Source organism: Panthera uncia, chromosome B4, assembly GCF_023721935.1.
Source record: "Panthera uncia isolate 11264 chromosome B4, Puncia_PCG_1.0, whole genome shotgun sequence".
In the NCBI taxonomy this organism is placed as follows: Eukaryota; Metazoa; Chordata; class Mammalia; order Carnivora; family Felidae; genus Panthera; species Panthera uncia.
The window spans coordinates 128,177,646-128,192,262 of record NC_064809.1 but is presented as its reverse complement, the minus strand read 5'-3'; the positions used below and the strand labels follow the sequence as shown (position 1 = coordinate 128,192,262).

Below are 14,617 nucleotides of genomic sequence, written 5' to 3'. Positions count from 1 at the left end.
GCGCCCATAAAGCTGAGTGGGGAGGCCAATGGAGAGGCAAGGACCAGGGACAGCGACTGCGGGAAGGGGGTTGTGATCACGTCCACTAGGGGAGCAGCGAGCCTTTGTTGGGGACAAGGGTGGACGGGGCCTTGGCAGCAGCAAATCGGCTCTCCCGGGCTGCCCAAACAATTGGGAGGCCAAGCCCTGGATGGTGGAGGGGGCGGGGCGATAGCAGCCGGAGCCTGAGTTCGCTGCGCCCCCTGCTGGCCGATCAGCAGGCCAGTAGTCCTCGGAAGGAGCGCTATGGAAGGACCCCGAGAGTCATCGACTAACATCCGCTCTCGGTACACTGGGACTGACGCATACACAGGTGAAAAAGGCTGGCCGAAGGCCACAGAGTCAAAGTGGGCTAGAATACATGGTTCCAGACTATCAGGGGCCTTTCCTATAGTGACCCACATTCTCTCCTTTGGGGCTAAATCCTCTGCCCCTCCTTCCACACATGGGGTGGGGTGCCCGGCCCCTTCTGATCTGGGCAGCTGGCAGCCATCCTTTGGACAGGGAGCAGAAAACGAAGTGTCCACCAGGGCTAAACTCTGGAGGCTGTGGAGTAAGTAGGGTGGGTGGGGCGGGAAAGGGCCTGCAGGGCTGGGGCTCAGCCAGCCTTTAGAGCAGCACAGAATCCAATTGTGTCACATGGTGGCCCCTGCCTGCATTATCCCAGCTGCCTGGGTCTCATCTTAACTTGGGGCAGGTGGTCAGCTCTGAGATCTACCCAGGAGCCTGCCCTCAGAAGCCCAGCTCCTGCCTGATTCTTCAGCTGGTCACAGGCCTGGGCCTGCTCAGAGAGAATAAAGCACACCAACGTGTCAGCCCAGTTTCACACTGTTGTTTGACACAAGATCACGAGTGCCGGCCATGCCCCAGCCCAGTCCTAGGACTGTGACAGGGTTCAGAGCGTCTGGCCTGGGCTGACCAAAGGCCCCTTTCATTAATGCGGAGGGAGGGGGACCTTGGCTGTGCCTGTCACCGCCCAGGTCAGGGTAGTGCCCCATGCAGCCTCCCCACCTCCACGAAGGCCTCCACACAGCGGTCGATGTCCTCCTCGCTGTGCACTGCTGAGATCTGCACCCGGATCCGGGCCTTGTTCTTGGGGACCACCGGATAGCTGAACCCGATGACAAAGATGCCTGGTAAGGCAGAAAGGGTCAGCCTGGGGCTCAGCGGAGCCAGGCAGGCTTTGAGGGACATGACACACGGGTCCTACTTTCTTGACGGTCACAGAGGGCAAGGGAGGTGCTCAAGGTCTCGCAGACATGCGACCGCGTCACGGCCTGGGATTTTCAGCTTGGACAGACAGCAGGTTTAAAACGGGCGGTAGGGTGAAGGTATGGGGGAGCGTTCACAGTTTAGGGGTTCCCTTCTCTTTTCTCTTAGGACCCCTGGCTGGTCCTCTTGTCCCAGTTTCCTTACCTCTCTTTAGCATGTCATCTGCCATGCAAGAAGCCAGCCGGGCATCACCCAGCATCACAGGGCAGATGGGGTGATTGGCTCCCAAGACGGTGAAGCCAGCAGCCTTCATCTTTCTGCGGAAGCTGTGGGGCACAGCCGGGTGTCACAGGTAGCCAGGGGGCTGTGGGGCGTTCACACCCACTCCTGCTGGGCATGTGATCCAAGATCTGTGCCCAAGTCTGCAGGATGGACCAAGAGAGACAGATGCAGACCCAGAGAGGCAGATGGAGAGACGGGCAGAGAGACAGGCAGACCAAAACGGCGGGCAAAAAGACAGGACTGACAGGGCGGGGAGACACAGCATCGTTCTCAGAGAAATGCACCAGGAAATGGAAGGAAAAGGCAGAGGCAGAAGAGGGAGGGGGGCGGGCGGGCAGCTTTTGGCTGAAAGGGCTGAATCCCGGTGCAATCTGCTGGGGACACGCTAGGGGCGGAGGCAGAACCCGTAGGCATGGAGCCATGGGCCCGGGGGGCACACAGGGGCAGCTCCCCGACCCCAACCTGCCCCACCCCCGCCAGGGACCGCACCGCTGGGTCTTGGCCGCCATAGACTGGACGATGGCATTGCTCTCCATGAGCAGGTCCAGGGCCTTGGAGGCACAGCCGGCGACAGCAGGGGGCAGGCTGTTGGAGAAGAGGTAGGGCCGAGCGCGCTGCCGGAGCAGGGACACCAGGGGTTCAGGCCCTGTTGTGTAGCCCCCTGAGGACAAGGGCAGGGACGGAGGTGGGAGTCAGAGGCCAGGTGCCAGAGCCTACCCTCCTGAGAGGGCAGTCCATGCTGCTCTCTTCCCCAAGTCTCTCCTCACCACCTTCCCGGAGACCCCTCCAGGGCTCTGCATGTGGATAAGGGGACCTCAGAGGCACAAGCCGACAGGTACCTGAGGCTCCACCCAGTGCCTTCCCCAGCGTGGAGTTGATGATGGTGACCTGGTCCGTCACACCCAGCAGCTCATCCGTGCCCCTGCAAGGGAAGCTACCACTGTCACCACTGGCTGCCTGAGTGCCCGGGGATCACGGGTTAGGGGCTGGCTTCCTGGTTTCCCACCCGCCCTTAGAAGCCTGACCCAAGGCCCCAGGTGATGCATGCTCCCACCGTCCTGTGGCCCCCAGGAAGCCGGTAGCGTGGCATTCATCCACAAAGACCAGGGCACCATATCGAGAGGCAAGGTGGCAGATCTCCTGCAGGGGTGCGATGTCACCATCCATGGAGAAGGCCCCATCCGTGGCCACCAGGCGCAGTCGATGCTTCTGCAGGGAAGAAGACGTGGACAGGTGATGGCTAGTGTCTCACGTTGTGCCAGTCTACCCATTCTCTGCGCTGCTTCAGGCTCTAAGAGCTCACCTTGCCCGGTGTCTGGGACAGAGGTAGGCACATAAGCATACTGCGCTGGGGCTGGAACATCCCGTCCCTCCCCTGTGGCTCTCTGAGCCTTGCCCACCTCTTCAGGGGCAGTCCTGGTCAGCGAGAACAGCTCAGTCTCCTCTCCGAGAGGGAGGGTGGGGTAGGGCAATTTCTATCCCTGAGCTCATCTCACCTATATGCCTAGCAGGCCCTGCCACACATAAGGTGCCAAAAGCCAAGGCAGCATGGTACAATGGAATAAAGCCTTGGGGCCAAGGGATTTGGGTTCGGATCTTAATTCACCGGTGGGGAGGCTGAAGAGCTGGACAAGAGCCCAGTTCTTGCCTCTGTCATCCCCGGGCCTTGCCCCACCTGGGCCTCATCCCACCTGGGCCTCCTGCAGCTTGGCCTCCAAATCAGCCATGTCCAGGTGGCGGTATCGGTACTTATGGGCCTTGCAGAGACGGATGCCATCAATAATGGAGGCATGGTTCAGCTCGTCCGACAGGACTGCATCCTGGGGGGTCAGCAGGGCCTGGAAGAAGGCAGTTGGAGGACAGCTATCACCCAACCACCTAGGGGCTCTCCCTCCCCATGTCTACCTGAGTCAAAATTTCATTGCCATCCAGGGCATTCCTCTGGACAGGGAGGCAAGGAGCCCCCATCTGCCTCTATCTGGGTCCCCGGGGCCCCACGACTGGGCCAGACCAGGGCCCTGCTCCAGTGAGAGCAGGGGAGAACATGTTCAGTGGGTCCCTGGCCCCTGCTGCCCCCAGCCTTCCTGCTGATGTAGGTTATCCCCCCAGTGCCCTGCAAGCTGGCCCCACGAAGGCCCCAGGATTCCTCCTAGAGCACATACCTGGCCCAACCTTAACCTCCGTAAGAAATGGGCACTGGAGCTGTAGGCATGGCGCTGGCATCCTGCCAGGTTCTGCCTGTCCACTCCCAAGCCTTCCACAGCCTAGCAGTCCTCACCAACTCCCACCTGCGGCCCCCTCACACCTCAAAGAGGCCAGCGTTGGCATCAAAACAGCTAGGGTAGAGGATGGCATCCTCCCGCTGGTGGAAGCGGGCTATCTTTGCTTCTAGATCCTTGTGGATGCTCTAAAGAAACAGAGCGAAACAGGTGTTAATGCCCGCGGGGTCGCACGCAACAAGTTCTGGGCTCCCTTCACTGCGAGGGTTCCCCCAGAGCCGACAGGACTCTGGCGGATGGTTCTCACTGAGGAATCAGGGACTCCCTAGGTGTCCCTTCCTGGTTGGATCGTTGTAACCGGGGTCTCATGTGGAATTATGGGTGATATTGGCAAGGGAAGAGGTCTTCCCGACCTCAAGCTAAGTGCCTTTTTTGGTTGCTTAATGGCAAAGAAAAGGATTACATAGGTTCATGTGGGCCTCAGCTTTTTATATTTGAAAGCTGTCCAGTCTGGGTGAGGGTTTTGTTGGAAAGTGCCCTGGCTGGGAGTTAGGAGTTCTGCCTCTGATAATTGATTTCACTTCACCCTCCCCTTGCTCAGGAGATGGGTAATAATAATCAATAATCTTGAGCCCAGCCACGTGGGTTAAAATCCCATTTTAACAGGTGTGTGCCCTCGGGGTAAGTCATTTAACTTCTCTGGGCCTTAGCGTCCTCATCTCTGTAACAGAGACAAGAATATCACCCGTCACTTAACGACTGTCAGGAGTATTGATAACGAGTGAACACCTAAGGGCTGTTTCGCATTTACGTATGTTTATTTTGTAACATTCACAAAATAAAATAGTCCACATTTAGGGAGCATTGGTACGGGCCGGGCACTGTTCCAGGCATTTTTACACGCAGGTGGGAAAAGGGATGTTCAGAGAGGTCAAGTTGCTTTTGCAACAGAACAGAAGCCCGAGCCCGGCCTCTCTGGTGTAGGGCACCAGGCTACGAGTGGGCCCAGGGCCCTGGGATGAGCTGAGCTGGCTAAACGGGCCCTGCTGACTGTGGGAAGCAGACAGTCGGGGTCAGTGCCCAGCGCTGGGGACAAGGTACCCTCCAACCCCCGCAACAGCCACTGGGTACCTGGGTCCCGCAGATGAAGCGAGTGGAGCTAAGGCCGGCTCCAAACTCCTCCAGGGCCTGCAGACCTGCCTGGATCACCTCGGGATGGCTGCTCAGGCCCAGATAGTTGTTGGCACAGAAGTTAAGGATTCCTGAGGTGGAAGAAGGTATGGACACAGCAGCTCAGGGCAAGAAAGGGCTTAGAAAAGTGTCAGTGCCAGGCCCTGGGGACTCAGGAAACGAACATGGATTCACCCTTGAGGAGGCAACAACCACACAGTACGATCCATTCTGAGGCAGGACGGGAACTAGGGGCCCCTAGGAAGTACCAGTAGCCACAGGACAGGGAGGGTCAGGAAAGGACTCTCAGAGTGGTGCCTTGAAGGGTAAGAAGTTGAAACTCTGGTTCTGAATCACATTCCACCCAAGGAGGAATGTAGCCCTACCTCACTGGCTTCTCCTGTCCCTGAAAACTACCAGCAAAGCCCTCATCTGGGCCTTGGTTCCCTCGTGGGTAAAAAAGGGCTGGTTCAGGTGCCCTCTGTGGACCTCAGACTCTACACAGTTGACTTTGCTGCCTGGTAAGAATCACATGCCTAAAGTGTGGGGGAGGGGGCTGGGGGGGGGGTGTTTCTGCGACATCAACTCCTGAATTATAAACCCGGAAGTGAACACAGCTGGCATGAGGGGGACACTGAGGCCCATAGGGGGCGAGGTTCATTCAGCTTAGGAGATGAGAACCTGTGCCTCGTAACTTTCCCATGTTTGGACCTGCCCCAAGCTTCCCCTGAGGGGAAGGCACAGATCTGGGGGGACCTCAGTCTACAAATGAGTACAACAGCACCAAGGATCCAGGCCGATTTCCTGAGCAGAAGGCAGGCTTGGGAAATTATTTGTAACCAGCACCCACCTGGGTCCTGGCACAGACAAGATAGATAGCGACTACCGGTTAGACAGAAATGAGGGAGGTGCCTGGGTGGCTCAGTTGGGTGAGCGTCCAAGGCTCTTGATTTCAGCTCAGGTCATGATCTCACAGTTCATGTGAGCCCCGCACTGGCTGGGATTCTCTCTCTCCCTCTCTCTGCCCCTCCCCGACTCGAGCACACTCTCTCAAAGTAAATAAATTAAAAAAAAAAAAAAAAAGAAATGAGGAAGTCCCAGTGGACGAATTCATGGTGTGGCTTCTGCAGCAGCCCTCAGGCCCCTCGCTCGCTGTGACTCTGGCCAGGCATTTGGCTTCTCTGACCCATTAGGTGACCTTCCAGCTCCAATGTACCAGAGGACCTGGACCAAAGCCCAGCTCTGCCTGCAGCTAGCAAGGGCTTTGGGGCAAAGCCATTTCCTATCTCTGAGCTTCAGCTTCTTTGTCTGTAAAATGGGATTCGTTATCCCCTGTATCGGGGTTTGCAGGAGCCCACGTGCTGAGCGGTTGGTAGAGGCCAGCACAGGACAGCAGCCCCAGAAACGCAGGGCTTCTGGCCCCACCTTCCCTCCACCCTTCCTTGAAGCAGCCAGCTGGGAACCAGCTAAGTGTCTCTCTTTTTTTTCTCACGTTCTCACAGGACTGGGCCTCAGTCCAGTCCCACCGTCTGAGTCTAAAAGGTGCTCAAGGGCAAACCACCCTCCTCCGCGTAAACAGGCTTAACTGGGTTAACACCTACCACTGGGAAGCCGTAAAGTCAGCCAGATAGGAAAGGCGCCAGTGGCTACGTGTGCAAATACTCCCACCCGCCCACTGCCTTCAGGCCCTCCATTCCAGCGCTGGCCTCGCAAGGGCCTTCGAACACCCAGCCGGGTCCGAAGACTCGCAGGCCGGTGGCGGGGGGGGGGGGGGTACCTCCGGAGACACCGTCCACGTGGATGCGCGGCCCCTGACGGGACGTAATGACCCGCTCGCTCTTCCAGGTGCCAGCCCCGCGGATCGCTTCCAGCTCCTCCTCCAGGACGCCACGCAGCTGGGTCAGCGCCGACTGCGCGCGGCGGCCGCGGGGGGCTGCGGAGAGACCAGCGTGGAGGAGGCGACAGGCCCACATCGTGCCTGCTTCACCCCAGCACCCCAGCCCGTCCAAGAGCGGCGCGCAGCGCTGGCGCCGCCTGGTCACGTGCCCGGGGGCTGGGCCACACCAACCAATCGGAGCAAGAAGGCTGCTAAAGGGGCGGGGAGACGGGCCCAGGGATGGGTGGGGGCGGGGCCTGGCGGGATCCGCAGAGGATGAAAGTGGATTGATGTGTAAGTTGAGACCGGAGCGCTCCTTGTGGGGGAAGGGGAGGCGCCTCCGCGGAGGGTGGCGCGTCAGGGCCCAGCCCACCAGACCCCCCTCCCCCCCCCAATTCCCATTCCCTGCCTACACACCCACCGCTTGGAAGGAAAGGGGGGTGCACTCTGGACCCCAAAGGCAAGAGCCTAGAAGCAGGCTGAGGCACGCTCTGTACTCTGCAGCCCAGTCCCCCGGTCCCTGTCGAACTCTTGGAACCCTCTCCCATTCTCAGGTGCAAACGTCCCCGGATTTCACCCCTGCTCGCCCGCCCCATTGCTCCTCATTCGCCTCCAGCCTTAAAAAGGAGGAAAAACGCACCAACGAGGTGTTTTCATTTTTCGATTTTATTTTAAAGTTTTAAAATTACAAAGACAGCAAATTCTTCCCGGCACAAATAACACTTGTTTAAAAAAAGGGGGGGGGGGGGAGGGAGGGCGTTTGACCACGCGCAAGGACGCGTTTTCCTATTTTATTAAAAATAAAAGAAGACTGTACAGGTTTTTTTCTCCCAGCTCCCGGGTGTGAAACGTTAAGTACTAGCCCTAGATATGTATATATACATATACACACATACACACAGACCTAGCTCTGTGAAGCTACTTAGCAATTCAAAATTGACTGCAGTATGTCTTACTGTCCACTCCCCGCCCACTCCACCCCTCCCCCATCTACAACTACTTATAAAAGACTCCAAAGTAAAGAGGTCGCGAGGTTCTTAAGTGGCGGGTGGCAGGGTTGGAGCCCCACCAGGCCACCACGCAAAACCACCTCTTGTACAGGAGGAACCAAAAACCAGGGGGAAAGAAAAAAAAAAAAAAAGTCCTATGATACAATCCAATGGTGTGGAAAAACCCAAGTTTTAACAGGGCACACTGAGGCACTTGGCTGACTGAGTCCCCACCCTTCCCCTAAAGTTTCCACTCCATTTTAACATGAGACTTTCTGAAGCCACAAAGACCCCCCAATGACTAGTTTCCAGCTGACTGAGAGAAGCCACAGCTTCTCAGACCAGCTGTCACATGGACCCCCCCCCCCTTCCCTAGGCCAACAGGAAGCCCACAGGGCCAGACCAACAGGGAGAAGGAAACTGGATTTGGACCCCCCACTGCTCACTATTGCAAGAGGGAAGTCAGCCCAGAGAGGGTCCCCCCCCCCCTCCTTTGCCATCCAGCTGCTGCCACCCCTCCCTTCTCCCCGCCGAGATTCGGAAACTCTTCACAGGGGTGAGCAACCTAGAGAAAGCTAGCTCACCTCAAAGATACTCCCACAAACCTTAACAATTTCTGGGCTCCCCCTCATCTAGTCAGAACAAGCTGCCTTGCCCATTCTCTCCCGCCCCTCTACCTTCATAGTGAACAAACCATCCAAACAAAACACACAGACCCATCCAAATCCCCAAACCCATTAAGTAGATTAATAACAAGTCAACAGAACAAAAGTACATTCTCATCATTACAGAGAGATTTGTTGTTGCTGTCTTCGCACGATTGGTTAAGGAAAAATGAATTATTCCCTAATGTCTGAGGAATCCAAATTCTGTCTCTTATACAGTCAGGATAGAAAGGGGCAAAGGATTGCAGGTGAAGATCAGGAGAAAAGAAAGGAGAAAAGTATTTACAGAAAACAGGAGACAGGCAGGAGTGTCCACAAGAAAAGCCTCATTGTCACTTCTTCTTGCCGGCCCTCTTGGCACTGGACTTGGCTTTGGGCTTCACTGGTTTGGCCTTCTTAGGCTTTGATGCTTTGACTGGCTTGGCTTTGACAGTCTTGGGTTTTTTGGTTTTCTTGGGCGTGGCAGCCGGCTTCTTCTTGGCCTTCTTGACTGGGGTGGCTTTGGGCTTCTTGCTGGGAGCTTTGGAGGCAGCCTTCTTGGGCTTGGCTGCCTTCTTTGGGGTGGCCACCTTCTTGACTTCCTTCTTCGTCTTCTTGAAGGCCACCGACCTCTTGGGCTCATCGCTTTTGGCCAGCCGGAAAGACCCCGAGGCACCCACCCCTTTGGTCTGCTTGAGGACCCCAGTGGTGACCAGGCGCTTGATGGACAACTTGATCTGCGAGTCGGCATTCTCACCCACCTTGTAGTGGCTCTTGATGTACTTCTGGATGGACTGGCGCGAGGAGCCAGCGCGGTTCTTCTCCGCCTGGATGGCAGCCACGATCATATCTGAATACTTGGGGTGGTCTGTGGACTTCTTGGACGCCTTGGCCCGCTTGGGCTTGGCCGCAGGGGTGGACGTGGAGTTCTCGGTCATGGTGGCCTGTCTGGTCCTGCGGTTGAAGGAGGCGCCTTCAAAAGGGCCAGCCCTCGTCGGAGGCCGAGGAAAGCCTTACTCGGGATCTGCTCTGGCGCTCCCGAGTCCCCGGCCAGTCCGGGCCCCGGCTCTCAGGGACCTGGCTCGGGTCGCGGGAGGACTCGCCGGGCCGGGTCTGCGTGGCCCAGCCCCGCCGGTCTGTCGGTCGGTCGGTCTCGGCGCCGGGCTCGGGCTCTGGCTCGGGCTCGGGCTCGGTCTCTGGCTCGCGCTCTGCCTCCGCCTCCGCCTCCTCTGCCTCCCCTTTCCCAGCTCCGCGTCTGGCGCTCGGGCGGCGCATCCGGGTATTTAGCGGCGGCGGGCGGACCGCGGTGAGGACAGGGCTGCTGGCTGCCTGCTCCCGGCCCGGAATGGCGCCGCGCCGCCGCCATCTGTGTTTCTTCCGCCGAGCAAATCCGACCTTTCCCCCCGGCCCGGGCCTCCCCGCTCCCCGCCGCCGCCCGGGACCGCTGCCTGGCTCCCTGGGCTCCCCCGCCGGGCATCCCGCCGGCCCGGCCGCCGCCCCCCGCGCCCGCCACGCGCCCCAAACGGCGCCGAGGACGGCTGGTGCGCCTGCACATTTCCCCTTTGCGGGGGGCTGGCCCTGCGGGGCCTTGGAGCCCCGGTGCGGGAAACCCCCCGTAGCAAAGCTCCCCCCCCCGGGGCTACCAGGGATCCCGCTCCCGGGCCGCGGCGGTGCCCCCCGGCCCGGCGGAGCGGCTGGAAAGCGGCCCCAACTAACACACGCTGCCCCGAGCTGGGCGACTCCCAGCCGGGCCGAGCCGGGACAGGGGGGAGGGGTCGCTCCCCCAGGGTCCGGTCACCTCTCGGGGGTCATCCCACCATCGGGCCCCCCGCACCTCTACCTCTTCTCAGTCCTTGGGGCCCCCCGAGCAAACTTTCCCTGGAAGAGTTGGAAGGGCACTTTCAAACTTTGTCCCTTCCCCCTCCTCTGCCTGCTCTCCCCCAGCGCGACCCCTGACCTCTGCGTGGAGGTTCCCTCCTGAGGCCGGACCCCCGGTGCTGCCCGGGACCCCTGAGGGGATGAGGAGAGGTCTCCCGAGTCTTCTGCTCTCCTCAAAGACCCCCACATCGCCCGTATATCCCAATCGGGGATTCATTTATATGCCTCTCTCAGCCTGGGAGTTTCGGGGTCTCAGAGGCGGAACCTTGCTGTCCCTACCCCTGAGGCACATCCGGGGGTCCAGTCCCCCTCCCAGGGCCCCTTGAAGGCAGTGGGGGGGTGGGGTGGGGGGGTCTGCAATGGAGGAGCTGTCCCAAAGACTCCAGCAAGAGACTGTCCCCGGGGCCCCTGGGGTGAAGAGAGGCGCTGAGTGCTTTGGGAACTTGCGAGCATGGGGACTCCGGGGGAGAGGGGGAGGAAGGGGTCATGTTCCTGGGGTCCCGAAGAATCCTCAGAAAGTGTGCAGTTGTTCGGGGAGCGGTGGCCGGGGCCACCGCCATTTTGCCGGGAGGATGCGAGGTCTTTGTTAAAATGTATACATCTTTTCCGTGCTGCTTGGCAGGTAAAGATGAAGCGACCGGGGGCGTCACCGTCCGAAGGGAGTCTTGAGGGGCTCTGAGGGGCTTTAGGGGCCCAGAGGCCAGCAGAAGGGACGCCAGAGTTCCTGGGACCCCTTGTCTATGACACACAGCCTAATCACGTGCAGGGCCGCTTGGCAGGGGCCCTGGGTTGAGATTCTGGGATGCTCTCTCCCTGAGCCCCCACCCACAACAAACCGGCTTTTATTCCCTAAGCAAAGAGGCCCGGCACTCTTCACGTAAACAATGCCCTGGGAGTGGGGGGTTTATAGCTGGTCAAAATGATGAACGTGCCTCTGGTATGGTCGGGAGCTGTTTGCAGGCACTGGCTGTTGGGGAGGGGAGAGGGGGATGATTGGAGTATTTAGATGGGGGATGGGGGGGGCTCGTAGCTGCTCTTGGGGGGAAGGGCTCTTACTGGACCTGGGGAGTCTCTGAGGCCAGGGAAATTAATAGGTTTCCCCCACATACACCAAGGGATGGATTAATCCAAATGATTGGGAGGCGGGAGAGGGAGGCCTGAGACTCGGTATCAGATGCCTTCTCCCGGGCTTATCTTGGTGGCACAGGCAGGGGAAGGAAGCCACCAAGGGCCAGGTTAGTTCAAAAGGTCAAGGTTCTTATTTGGATGATGTCAATTACCGCCGAAGTTTCCTGATTTGAAAACACAACATTCTGGTGGGTTCGTTTTGGTTATTTACAAAGACAATTCTGGTTCCCACTATGATCTGGACGGGGAAATAGGCAAATCAAATAGCCAACCCCGGGTGCGAGATGTTGTACACCCCCGCCCCCACCCCCTCGCCACGTCCCTCGGCGTCTTAGAATAAGGACTAGATGAATCCTTTGGCACGATGATGAAATAATTTTATTTACACAGCGCCTTACAGTTTGCAAAGTGCTTGCTCTCGTTTCTTGATCCTTTGAGCCTCCAGCCTGGGGAGGCGGCCAACGTGATCACTCCCCCCGACTACTCCCATTTTACCGTGGAGACAGCCGGATTCGGAAGGGTGGATATGGGGGTGCACTGTGAGGCTCAGCTCCCGGTGCCCCCAGGCCTTCCCTTCATTTTGTGGCTCTCACATCCCACATCCCCTGCCCATCCCAGAGACCTGTAAATTCTCTCCCGGAACCGAAGCCAGAAATGGAGAGAAGGGTCACCTCGGAGTCGCCCGGGCTTCCCGATAGCCCACGTTCCCGCCCCGGGGCTGCGAGGTTCACCGCCCCCCTCCTCCTCCCCACCCCCGCCCCCCGCCCCAGTTAGAACTGGAGGGGAAGCGAGGGGGCCGGGAGTTGGGCGCAGAGTCCGAGGCAGAGGGGGACAAGATGAGGAAACGCCGCCTCCAGATTGGCTTGGCCTCACCTCGCCCGGCTGGTACTGCAGGGTCTGGGGGCTTCTTGACTCTGGCGGGGCACCCCCCGCAGGCCGCTCTCGGGTCCCTACCAAGCGCAGAGCAGAGCGGTTTTCTGGCCAGCGGACGGCGGAACTCCCCCCGCCCCCTTTAACGCGAGCCCTTTAAAAAACCGGGAGCCACAGAGCTGCGGGCAACTCCTCCTGGGAAATGTAGTCCCCGGGCGCCCGCCGAGCCCCACTCTGTCCCCCCCCACCCCCCTTCCCCTCGCCCGGGGACCCTCTAGAGCATCGGAATCGCCGGTCAGCCACGGCGTGGGGAGGGGTCAGACATCATCTGCCCAGACCTCCTGGCTGTTTTTCCACCTGCCATTGTTTCCACCTGTAAAAAGGTGAAAGGCCGCGGATGATCTGTCCTACCTACCTCTGGGGCTCTTGCCAGGGGGAAAGAACGAGAAATCCTGTATGGAAAAGTGTAGGTTGCGTTAGAACGCCAGGGGTCAAGTTTTCCTAGTGTTCGTGTGTTTGCACGTGCCAGCCTTTATTAAGCCCTAGGTACAGCTATAACGTCTCCGTTTTCCAGAGAGGTGGTCTAGAATGGCTGAATGGCTTGTCCAAGTTGGGTCAGCCTGAAGGAGGGTGGCAGGGTGACATTCCCAAGCCAGTGACTCCCACTGCGCCACCTGCGGTCTCATGAGACCTTGCACTGCACCCGCTCATTCTGGGCTTTGAAGCCCAGATAAGTGCCAGGCACTGGGGTAGGCAGTGGGATACAGCTGTGAACGAGAGATAAGAGATTCCTGCCCTTGTGGAGCTGACATTCTAGTTGAAAAGATAGATAAGCAACAGACCAAATAAAGAAGTCAATTACACAGTGTGTTGGAAGGCCATAATTGCAAAGACAAGACTGGAGAAGGGTAAGGGGGAGGTGATGGGCAGTGCTGAGAGGCGGTGGTTTACAGTTTTCAACAGGGTGGTCGGAGGAAGCCTCATTAAGAAGCCGACGCGTGGGGGGCCTGGGTGGCTCGATCGGTTAAGCGTCCGACTCCGGCTCAGGTCATGATCTCACGGTCCGTGAGTTCGAGCCCCGCGTCGGGCTCTGCGCTGACAGCTCAGAGCCCGGAGCCTGCTTCGGATTCTGTGTCTCCCTCTCTCTCTCTCTCTCTCTCTCTCTCTGCCCCTTCCCCACTCATGCTGTCTCTCTCAAAAATAACCAAACATTTAAAAAAATTTAAAAAAAGAAAAAGCAGCCGCCACGTGAGCAAAGATTCAAAGGAGGTGACGGAAGGAGCCGTTCTTTTTCTTGGAGGAAGAATCTTCTAAGCAAAGGAGACAGCCAGTGCAAGGGCCCTGGGGTAGGAGTGTACAGGGTGGCTGAATTAAGGAGGACAACAGGAGGAGATGAATTTTAAAAAGCTAAGAGCTGCCGAAGTGAAGGAGGCACAGGCCAGATGGGGTTTTACGGAACTTTGGCTCTTCCCTGAATGAGATGGGAGCCATTGGAGAGTTTTGAGCAGAGGAGGGACATTCTGGGATCCACAGTCAAAAATCAACCCCGGTTAACTCTGGTCGCTGTGCGACCAGAAGAGGCTGCGGAGGGCAAAGACAGAAGCGGGGCTAGGAGGTTGTTGAGATAGCCCAGGTGAGAGAGAATGGTACTCTGGCCCAGGTGGCAGCAGTGGAGGGGATAGGAAGGGATCAGGTCGCAGGGGCACCCCAAGGACGCTGGCTGGAACACTGGGAGACGGAGCTGTGGTGAACTGAGGCAGGGAAGACTGAAGGCGGAGCGGGTCTGAGGGGTCTGGCTGTGGGTTGGGTTTGAGATGTCTCCCAGGTGTGTGCGTGGAGATGCTGAGAAGGCAGGTGAGTAGGAGAATCCTGAGTCTGCGGTTCAGGGAGAGAGTCTGAGGTATATCAGATGCCCATTTGGGGGCAGGCAGCTGGCGTTTCAAGCCGTGGGCTGATCGGAGGGAGAGCACATCAGAAGAGGACAAAGGCCTGGCCCTGGGGACACTGACCTGGGGAGGTGGGAGTGAGGAGGAGACACCGGCAGCGGGGACCAAGAAGGAGCAGCCAGGGAGGTAAGAGGCAGATCTGGGGAGGAGGGGTGTCCTGGAGGCCAGTGAGGAAGGAGAGCGTGTCAAGGTGGGGCGGGGGAGAGGCCAACCTCTCAGGTGCCACCAGCCAGGGCAGCAAAGGCCGTCATCTGCCCTCATGGAACCGGAGACCCTCGTGGAACCCTCGTCTGGAGAATGAAGACGTTTGACCGGAGAGTCTCGAAGAGCCTTTCCAGCTCTCTGGGACTCAGGCAGGGCTTGG

The 14,617-nt window shown here is 58.6% G+C and overlaps 2 protein-coding genes across 3 annotated transcripts; both read right to left on the bottom strand.

The window, feature by feature from the left end:
* Nucleotides 1-849: 849 nt before the first annotated feature.
* GCAT (glycine C-acetyltransferase) lies at nucleotides 850-6,958 on the bottom strand. Of its 2 annotated transcripts, XM_049626325.1 has the most exons (9): nucleotides 6,700-6,946; nucleotides 4,884-5,014; nucleotides 3,839-3,940; nucleotides 3,225-3,371; nucleotides 2,588-2,742; nucleotides 2,373-2,455; nucleotides 2,023-2,194; nucleotides 1,456-1,577; nucleotides 850-1,172 (listed from the first exon to the last, which is right to left on the bottom strand). In XM_049626325.1, the coding sequence occupies exons 1-9, from the start codon at nucleotides 6,893-6,895 to the stop codon at nucleotides 1,021-1,023; spliced, it is 1,260 nt and encodes a 419-aa protein (XP_049482282.1). In that variant the 5' UTR covers nucleotides 6,896-6,946; the 3' UTR covers nucleotides 850-1,020. The 2 variants fall into 2 exon arrangements, with proteins under 2 accessions (XP_049482282.1, XP_049482283.1); XM_049626326.1 differs by lacking the exons at nucleotides 850-1,172; nucleotides 1,456-1,577 and adding an exon at nucleotides 1,585-1,673 and having other exon boundaries at nucleotides 6,700-6,958.
* Nucleotides 6,959-7,448: 490 nt separating this feature from the next.
* On the bottom strand, nucleotides 7,449-9,702 carry LOC125919592 (histone H1.0). Its single transcript, XM_049626332.1, has one exon. The coding sequence runs from the start codon at nucleotides 9,367-9,369 to the stop codon at nucleotides 8,785-8,787; it is 585 nt and encodes a 194-aa protein (XP_049482289.1). The 5' UTR covers nucleotides 9,370-9,702; the 3' UTR covers nucleotides 7,449-8,784.
* Between the last annotated feature and the right edge of the window lie 4,915 nt (nucleotides 9,703-14,617).